Source organism: Macadamia integrifolia, chromosome 10, assembly GCF_013358625.1.
Source record: "Macadamia integrifolia cultivar HAES 741 chromosome 10, SCU_Mint_v3, whole genome shotgun sequence".
Taxonomy (NCBI): Eukaryota; Viridiplantae; Streptophyta; class Magnoliopsida; order Proteales; family Proteaceae; genus Macadamia; species Macadamia integrifolia.
Window position 1 is genome coordinate 25,707,853 of NC_056566.1, and position 10,447 is coordinate 25,718,299.

At 37.6% G+C, this 10,447-nt stretch overlaps 1 protein-coding gene across 4 annotated transcripts in view; it reads right to left on the reverse strand.

The window, feature by feature from the left end:
• Window positions 1–9,213, reverse strand: part of LOC122091624 (tyrosyl-DNA phosphodiesterase 1) — a 79,124-nt gene extending 69,911 nt beyond the window's left edge. For 2 of the 4 annotated variants that reach the window (XM_042661645.1, XM_042661644.1), the window contains exons 1-7: window positions 8,807–9,213; window positions 8,441–8,620; window positions 7,911–8,183; window positions 4,366–4,590; window positions 3,973–4,033; window positions 2,561–2,637; window positions 2,202–2,459 (exon numbers count right to left, since the gene is read on the reverse strand). In XM_042661645.1, the coding sequence (XP_042517579.1) occupies window positions 2,202–2,459; window positions 2,561–2,637; window positions 3,973–4,033; window positions 4,366–4,590; window positions 7,911–8,183; window positions 8,441–8,620; window positions 8,807–8,821 (1,089 nt within the window). In that variant the 5' untranslated portion in view covers window positions 8,822–9,213. The remainder of the gene's footprint in view (window positions 1–2,201; window positions 2,460–2,560; window positions 2,638–3,972; window positions 4,034–4,365; window positions 4,591–7,910; window positions 8,184–8,440; window positions 8,621–8,806) is intronic. The other 2 variants (XM_042661643.1, XM_042661646.1) reach the window with 2 other exon arrangements.
• Window positions 9,214–10,447: the final 1,234 nt, after the last annotated feature.

Consider the following 10,447-nt stretch of genomic DNA (forward strand, 5'->3'; position numbering starts at 1 on the left):
CCCAAAAAAAATAAATAAATAAATAAATAAATAAGAGAGAAAAAAAAACCCTCTACTTGGAGTCAGTAATTAGACCATATTACTACTTTACTAGTAGAATAGCAAAATAAACAAGACTGAAGAACCCAGAATCTATTCCGATAATGCATACCAAACACAGCCCAAACCAACTTGAACCATAAGCCAATGTTTATGACCCTTGGTTTAGAAAACTCAGATCACCCATTGAGTTAGTAAGTTCCGGAAAAGAGAATCCCCTTTCCTTTTGGATTTAAAGACGACAAACTCTTAAACAAACAGCTTTCAAATTGGTTCCTGTGACCATGGGTTACTTGTACAGTTGCAGCATCCTTAAGAGACCCTTCCAGTTTAATACTAATTCAGGAACCCAGTTATCACTCGTAAGATTTTAAGAATGAACAAAATTTTAACTGAGACACTGGGGTGATATTGAAGTTAGACCCCTCTGGATGGTAGGTAGTGTTGAGAGGGATGATTCATCTACAAATTGGGTGCAACCAAGTTATATCAATATTCAAATTAAAATGGACGGTAGTCCCAACAAGAGATCAAAAAGGCCGCATGTTTTTAGGAATGTTAACCTAAAGGGTAACAACAGTGTAAACAAGTATTCTGGCTGGAGAGTGACAAATATTTAAAGTGTAATAAGTATTTTGTGACAACAGCGTTTGACAAGCAACAGGTCAGTATAATAGGTGCTACCAATTCAAACCAACATTCAATCAAACTGTGCCACAGGACCAGCATGAGGTCAAAACAACACAAGTTTTTAAGATGCAGATGTGCCCCTTAGGGTTGATGATGGAAAACTTGCATAAGAACTATATCATTGCTTTTGAAACCCTTATAATAAAACTATTTTCTTTTTTGTAGGGGGGTTGTAATGGAGGGGTTGAAAGAAGGGCAGTGATTACTGATTAGTAATTAGGGTGAAGACAGGTTCCAAGCCCAGGTTTTGATATGAAGCTTCCCCCCTCCCCCCGGGCGGTCTTTTCCCCTTCAGGACTACCTTTGTCTCAACTGAAAAATAACCTTTTTTGTTATAAAACTTATTTTATATTCCTTTACCTTGATGGGGCCTCCAGATGGTTTATTCCATGGTTGGCAGGTGTCTGAATGACCCAGATACAACCAGATTTTTGGAAAATAACACCCAAAATATTGAACTTCCCACATTTCTGCATTGCATTCCGATAAATTAGTTTATATTCTTTGTTCATATAGATTTTCTATTACTTATAAGTTATAACACAAATTCTGTAATGTATTTGCTACTGAAACAGATAGCCTTAAGTTAGAGTCCTCCTCCCCCTCCCTCCAAAACAAACTTAAACTATCATTCGATTGCCCCCAACCCAAAAAGCCAAAGAGGGGAGGGGGTTGACACGTCAGTGTGGCAGACAGTATTCAAATACACTTAGCCAAACTTTTAGCATAATATGAAATCCAGCAATGCAAACACTAAGGAGCATAGTTTTCATGGCATCTAGCCGAGCCAAGGCATTGGAGGGGGCTTAGATGCAAGGAGACACCAACAGGGCGACCAGGGAGCCTGGAAGCCTAGGTGATGCCTTGACAACTACGCTAAGGAGTGATATGGTTGAATCTAAAGATGGTAAAAGGACAATGGCAAGGCCAAGTTGAGCTGGGTAGAAGTGGTTATATAGGACACAGTTATGAGTTACCAGCAGCTATGTTTTTCAAATAGAGTGACGAGGTAACAAAAATAAAAAATAAAAGGATTCACATAGCCAAGCCCAAATAGTTGAAAGAAGGTTTAATTGAGTTGAGTTTAGTTTTCGCTCCTTCAACGTGTTGAAATATTAGGGCTTTGTCAGGATGAATAATCTGATCAAGTTGGTATGTAAAATGAGTGAACAATTTTTATTTATTTTTTTAATTCAAAATCAAATTAGAAAAGCAACGAATTGAGTCGAGATTTAAAAAAAAAAAGTCCAGAAGGAAACCAATTGACAGAGAATAGAAGCTGCCCAAATGGCCAATAGAATTTAATTAAAAACATTTTGCCAACATCTAATTGAAGACTGAGCAAATAGCTAGAGATGAAGTCAATCACATCATTCATACGATTAAACACACAAATATAACAAAGAAAGCAAAGCATGCCCTCAAAAACATCGCTCTCTCCATATCTTACCACAATCCACATATAACAATACCTTTAAAACACTGAGATAATCAATCACGTCATTTTCAAACTCGTGTCCTTTCTTCAAATCCTTTTGATCTTTCCAAGGGAAATCTTGCATCCACAAACCTTGACTTTTGTTGTTCCAGTCAACATGTATTAAATTTGCAGTATGTACAATAATTCGCACCCCTCGAGGATAGACAAGAAGCATCGCCTTTGAATGGTGTGTCCCATATGAAATAGGTAGGGGGGGCTTGTGCAGAATCCAGTTTGCAGGCTTGACCTTCTAGAAGAATTAGAAATGACAGAGTTTAGGATGTGCAACCATGCAAGAAGAAACATCAAATGAATAACTAGGAAGAGAGAAAATTCAGCAAAATAGAAGACCTTCAGATGATCCAGTGTTCCATCACCTTCTCCATGAATAACAAGAACGTGTGGAATCTTTTTAATTGCTGGGCATGCTACAGAAAACAAAACCACAAGAATTAGGTCATACAAATTGAAAGATCCATGTGAAGGTAAACATAGAATTGGTCATGGATATATATTGTGCAAGTTGACATGGGTTCTCTTGACATAAATCTCACGTGTTTCAGCTCATTCCATTGGCCCAGCTGAAGTGGTTGATTATATTAATGGTATACATCCCTTTTCCGTTCAGCCATAGGTGATGGTAAGGCTGCATAATTCTCGCCCCCCTAGGACCTCGCACATGCGGGACCCTTGCTTTTTTTTTTTTTCTTGGATTCGATAAGTTCAGTTCAGCTTTGAGTCTATTTTCTTTGTAATTTCAGTTTCCTAGTCAATTTAGGTTACCCAATTAGTTAAGGATTGCGTTATGCCTTTCTTTTTTAGTGTCTAAGTTTATCTTTTAGTTTTTTATATAAGGTTGTAAGGAGGAGGCAGCATTATACATGAATTCGATTGATGAAAATTGCTGTTGTTGCTGCTCCTCTTCATGCGAAGACTTCCTTGTGTTTGATCAAGGTGATAAAATCGGAATCTGATCCGATTGATTAATCTTCTCTAGAAGTTATTGGTTTTCTTATTCTTATTATCTTTCAATCCTTTATTCTTCTGCTACAAGAGGTGTTGTTCGTCAAGTTTTCCTTGGATTTGTTCAGATCTTCTAGAAGATTGGATTAAGCTTTTTCCTGGATTAAGCAATTCAGCCATTCAATCACACCCACCTTTTGACTCGAACATCTATTTCACTAAAATATGATTTGATTCAAATCTGAGATCATTCTGACGGTCAGATCTGGAGATATCCTCATATTTCCAATTCTGCCTCTCTCTTCTCAAAGGACTGAATTGAGCTACTGTTAATGTTCAAAAGTTATGTTTTGTTTCCATTTTGCAGTTCAAGTTAATTCCCATAAATCAGAGATTGATTGGGCTTTATTACCCTAATTTCTAAATCATAACTTGCAGCTGGAAATTACCAATTTTCCCCCTCTTGGTTCCTGTTGTGTTTTCCTCCATAGTAGTTTATTTCCACTTCAAATTGCATCTGAATTATTATTTGAATAAAGATCCTTGTCAACTGGCCACTGTTTTGAGTATTTCAAATACAATACTACATCACCAGGGCTGTTTAGAAACCCATCCCAAGAACATGGAATGGATGTAGCCGTTTTTGAAAAAATGGTGTACCTAGTGCACGAGGCTCCCGCCACTGCGGGGTCTGAGGAGGTTCATAATGTACGCAGCCTTAACCCTGCTTCAAGGAGAGGCTGTTTCTTGACAAGAAACCCGAATAAGAGTACAGAAGATTGCTAATAACTCAAACTCACCAGATATCAACCAATCTATATCCACCATGTAATTTGAAAGGATAGCAACGAGCACATTTCCCTATCAACAAAATAAAAAGGATCAGTTTCTTCACTATGCAATTCAAAAAGACCTTCAGTACAGAGGGGGGGGGAGCTTGTGATGAAGACCAAATTTCTTAGCAATTTCATCATGTTTAATACACCAGAAAACCCACCAGAATTTATTAAAAAGGCCATCAGCGATAAACAAATTAATAAATGTAAGATTGATTCAGGGGTCCAAACAAGAAGTTTCTGATAGCAAATATTGAGGTACTAATAATTTTAAAAGAGTTTCCATTTCAAAATAACAAAATAACCCACATATATTTCCAAATGAAGCCCACCCAAGAAAACAAAAAATACTATTACCTGGATGACATCTCTTATAGAAACAGAGCTGGTATTTGCCCATGGAGGCAGCCCTTGAACTTGCAAAAGTCTAAAGGTTAAAGGTAGTCTATCTTTATGGACACTAAAATGACGAATGGGTTCGGCTCCCACAACCTCATGCATTACCCTATGAGACCGGGAGCTCTGACAGATTTCAATCCCCAAAGACCGTTCTTGTACAGGGGAGTTGTCTGCCAGCTCAGCCTGTATAATAATGTAACAAAAATGTCAGATTATCAGTCCATTGAAGAAAGCCATTGAAATGAATCAATAGTTGATAACAAAGCAAACTGTGAATTCTACTTGTTGGGGCTGGAGGGGTGGGATTGTGTTTCGTTTTTTGCATCCTTGTTCATCATTGTTCTTTTTTTCATCTTTACGAAAAGCAAAAAAAAGTTACGAAGCTTAAATATCATAAGGAATAATGGAACAGTAAAAAGTATTGTAAATCATAAAAAGTGACTTTTTCAATGACAAGTAGGACAAAGATTAATGTAAAACTAGAATCACAAGTGATCCTAATCCCAGGAAGGATCTCAAAATCTAGTTGAATAGGGAGAAATTCGAGAACTCACAAACCATAGTACAGATGGAGCTGAAACTTAGAGTAGATGAAGGTCCTATATGGGTCAACAAACCCTCAAAAGATGAGACAATTCCGATGGCTGGATTGAGAGATATGCTGTCAACATGAATTAGGAAACTTATGACCACTCTTTTGAAACTAGAGTTCCTGGCTTCGGATGATCTCAAAATTGGAGTGAAGATCTCTTCTACGATGTATATGTATCCTTCAAAAGATGAGCCTCAACTAATGCCTGGTTGGGAAGTTATGCTCGAAGAATGAAAAAGGAAGCTTTATGGAGTTCTGCAGTAGCAGCAGCAGCAGCAGCTACAGACCTTGAATGGCCTTCAAGCTGGTCTTTTGATGGAGCTTTTGAACTTCAAAAAGCTTGCTTTGATCACTGACACACTCTCTCACATAAAACAAATAAAAGGAAAATAAGAAAAGAAAGATAATTTGATGGGGGAGTTGAGAAGGGTGGAAGAGAGTCAGGATGGGTATCTCACCCCTCAAGGTAATAGCTATCTCAGCCATGAGTAAACACTCAGTTTTCATAAACTTCAATCTCCATTTTCATTATGATCAATGGGCTTTAAATAGCCTTACAGAAATAAAAAATAAAAAATAAAAAAAGAGAGAGAGAGAGAAGAAGAAGAAGAAGAAGAAACTAATGGACTGAAATAAGACTTTCAAATTTGTGTCTAACTTGCTAACCAAGCTTAATGAAATTAGAAACTAACAACTAATTTCATAAAGGAAACTAACCTAAATAACAAAATAGAAACTTCTTTGACTAATAAAATAGAAAACTAACTCGCTCACTAAGAAAATAAAAACTAACTAAAGTAAACTAAATAGGAAACTAAAAATAGAAGATTTTGACCCAAAAGTACTGTTTCGTGAACAGTATTTTCTGACTCTTGTTTGTGTCTTCTTCTTCAAGCTTTGATCTACATCAAAGATACTAAGCCTCTCAACCCTATTCAGTATCAAGTGGTGTCATCTCATAACCATCAACAGTAGTGTGCATTTAATATAAGGCCTCACAAAGAATAGTCAAATGTAAGACTGAATGTCATCCCTTGGTGAGCATGAGTACCTCAATTGGGCTGTAATATTACATTCAACCCCAGTCCTAAGGGAAGGCAGACGATATCAAGGACTTTAATCCTATAATCCTAATGCAGCACCTAATAAAACCTTGGAAAAATTTTTGACAACCGGGGAGATGCCGGATCCAATCATTTTACAATCACAACAAGCTGTTATAAAAGGGAGCACCTACATGAGTAAACTAGAAAAAAACCTAGTACCAACTATATGATATCAGCTACACAATTCTGTTCCACCAATACACTCTATTCAAGACTAAAACCTCGGCTTAGATTCAGAGAAGGCTTCGGCATTAGCTTTGACCATAGAATAGTGATTCATGAAAATGCAGGGAAATTTTGTATGCCAGCTGCTAACCTGATGCAACCCTCCATCCCGGGGTGCGACCAGAAATGCAATCAGAGTTTCTTGTCTCATGCAAGGTATAAAGAAGGCACATATTAGTCAGTATAGTGTCCATACTTCTTAGTTCTTGTTCAGACCAGCGGTCTCGAAATAACACCTTTTTATTCTCTATTTTTTTCGTTCTTTTTTTCTTTCTTTTTTTTTTCTTTTTTTTTTTGGGGGGGGGGGTGGGGAGGCGGAGGGTGGTTGGATAAGCCTTTTTTCACAGTTACTTGTTAAATAGTAGCTAGTATTTTCTATTCAACAAAATGCACATAGTATGTGTCCTCAAAAAAGTAGTTTTCAAAATGAATTCTCCAATTCTTGAATCTGTCTCTTAAAAAGATGTTCAATTTTATGCAATGGAATTAGTTCAGGTCTTCATTTACTTCCATACATCCTACCAGGATAGGCAATGTCATTTATTCTTGCTAGAATTTACATCCTTCTCTGTGCTTAAGAAGCTATAAGCAATAAGTTATACCAGGGATTACTTCTCTGTTCTTTTACATCCTTCTCTGTGCCCCTTCAGTCAATCTAGAAGAGGGGAGGGAGTGGTGAAATTTGGGGAACAGGAACTAACCCAGAGGGACTGTTTTAAATACCTGGGGTCTACCACTGACAAAGAGGGGGATATAAAAGATGTTGCCCACAGAATTAAAGTGGGGTGGATGAAATGGCAAGGTGCATCAGGAGTGTTATATGATAAAAGAATGCCTATTAAACTCAAGGGAAAATTTTACAGGACAATTATACAACTAGCTATGACTTATGGAGCGAAATGTTGGGCAGTCAAGAACAGTACTTTGAATAAACTGAGTGTAACAGATATGAGAATGTTGAGAGGTATATGCGACAAGACCAGGAGAGATAAGGTAAGGAATTATCGTATTAGAAATGATTTGGGGGTTGCACCAATCCAAGACAAACTCCGTGAGAGCCGGTTGAGGTGGTATGGCCATGTCTAATGGAGACCTATGGAGGCCCCAATGAGGACGATTGACCAGATTTATTTGGAGGGAGCTAGAAAGGTAGGGGCAGGCCAAAGATGACTATTAACGAAGTAGTCCGAAAATATATGCGAAGAGTAAGGCTCAACCCTTATATGGCTTCGGATAGAGTTTCGTGAAGGACAAGGACCCATGTTTCCGACCCCCTATAGGGGATCTTTCTATGATGCGTCTTTTGATACTGCTTTACCTTCTTCTCTTATCCCCAAGTTTCTCCTTTTTAACCTCTCTTTTATGCTTCTTTAATTTCCAATTTCCATTGCGGATCCATGTAGCCGACCCCATTTAGTTGGGATAAGGTTATGATTGTTGTTGTTGTTGTTTGCTCAGCCTTTGAAGACCAATCTGAATAGGAGATTACAGGAAATCCTTGCAAATGCAATATTACATCACATAAATACATAAGACAATCCAAATATATCAAGAAAGTGAAGAAGAGTTATCTAAGAAACCTGTAAGTTTCTTGCAAAAGCTTCATCTTCAAAGATTTGTCTTCTCTTTTTCACCAGTAACTCATCTTCACTAAGCTTTCTTCCTTCCTCTGAAGACCTTTTACGTGTTTGGGGTGAAGGAGTGTCCTTCGCACCAGTTGGTATCACGTACTTAAAAACATGATGCCCAGGAATTAACTCAAGGATATCGCCATGAGCAATTGTAGCTTTGTCTTTGGAATAGAGCTTCTTCCTTTGATCCCCAGCTCTAATAACAACCGGATTTGATCCCTCCTACAATGAAATTAAAATCTCAAACAATTAACAAATTTAAATATCTATTCCCAAATAAGGACTCTCACACCCAAAATGACAACTATGTTGCAATCAGAGTCTCCGAGGATATCAAATTGAACCACGCATGAAATCACTAAAAACAAATATGCGAATAAACTCCGAATTCTTTCCATCCCAAACACATTTTTAGCTCAAGGTTCATCAAAGGGCATAAATACATGAGACTATTCCACGAACAATAAGAAAGTACTTACCACAACCACTTCAGCAGAACCATCAAGCGAAGCTTTCAAACTGATATGCTTACGGCTCACTCTTTTATCAGAAACGGAGAAATTATCTCGGCCCAAAATATTGACTCCTTCCAGAATCGGTAACTTGGAGGCTGAATCATCTTCCTCCAAATTGTTGTTCAGGGGAACCAGAAACCCAATCTTCATGCAAAAAATTCACATAACCAGCAACCGTTAAGAAGCTGAGTTCTATTCATAAATATATAACGTACAGATAGGTAAACACAATCACATTACAGAAACAAGTTAAAAGGCTTGGTTTCTGAACTTCCGAAAGAGAGAACTGTTACAGTCCGAACAAAAAAACCAAAGGCGAAGAGAAAGTACCTGAGAGTAAGGCATCGGTGAATGTCTGCAACAGTGAGAGCTGAAGGATTTGAATGAAGTCAAAGACGAAAGAGTCACAGAGTCATTATCGAAATTCGGTGAAGACTAACACCAGAAGTCGGTTCATATGAGTCGATGCTGATTCAGGAAATGGTGGAGGAAGGACGCTTAGAAACCTAGAGAGGATTTGAATTTGAAAAGGTAGAGGGAAGTGAGAGAATTGCAGCAATCGCAGAGCTTTGGAGCAAATTGCTAATGAGGCGTCTCTCTCTTCTCCGTTTACAGTCCGTACAAATTGCTGCTAATTTCGCGTGCTGGATTTATGGACGACGTACACAACAAGCGCTCACTGCCCGTCGTCAAGTCCGAACCCGCCTTGAGACCTTACACACAGTGGAGACTCAGACTGGGTACGGACTTGTTCTAGCCTTATAAAATAACATACAATAGGGACCAGCCCAGCCCAATCAGATCAATTAGGCTGGGTCGAGCCCAATGAAGTGGGCCTGACTGAGACATCTCAGTCCAAGATCAGGCTGGGTTGGCTTGCGTTGGGGTGGGCCAAATGACCTAGAATTGAGTTGTGGTTTAAAAGAAAAACTAAGCCAAATTGCACCCCTAGATGTGATGATCATCCGAAGAGGATATGAAACTATGGTGCAGCCCTTGGTAAGCTCGCCCATTTCAATTACTTCACACATGATTTTATCATTTGGAGGGAAGGAAGATGTGCCATATCTCAATTTTTTTGTACCCTGTCTAAAACTAAAAAACAAAAAAAAAAAAATATTTGCTCTCTCTCCTTTTTTTAAATAATATTTGAGATATTATTCTAATACATGATAATATTGAGCTGGATTCAAAATATAACCAAATGATGATGTAGATAATATGTCTATAGAATTTTTAGGGTTAATATATTCAATTAACATAAACAAACAAAAGCAATAACAGCACTCATTACTATTCTTGATCATTCAATAAATCACCACCTAGTGGTAGGCCATACTTTTTTTTTTTTTTAATTCAAAGGAAGCAAACAAGGTTAAAACCTAATACATAACATATCCGACCTACAAATATATTGTTTTTTCCTTACGGCTTCTTTGGCTAATACTTTTAGGTCCCCTATATATCAATTACTAGTGGTAGGCCATATTAAGGAACCCCTGGGAGTTACCATTGTGAACGAAAAAGTTAAGAAAAAAAGCCACAAGAATTTTCCATTGCCCATCCAACATAGAAGCTATAAGAAGGAGATGGGATCACTCCCAAAGTGAAGGGAAGGGAAGTTAAAGTTTTTAAACTGTGACAAAAGAAACGTAACCATTAATTTAATATTATTATATATAAAAATAAAATAAAATAAAAATGATCCCCGTGCACAAGGATATCCCACTACTGCGGGGCCTAGGGAGGATAATAATATGAGCAGAATTTCCCCACTTCGTGGAGACTCCATTTTCTGACAATCTTACCATTGCACCAAAATTCCCCCTCACCTAATATGATTATATAAACTACTTAAATTACTTACCATATATGTTCAATAATGATATTTTTCATATGTAATGTAATTTTTTATTTATTTTAAATCCAAAAGATTCTAATGCAAAGTAAATTGAAATTTGGGATTTCGTG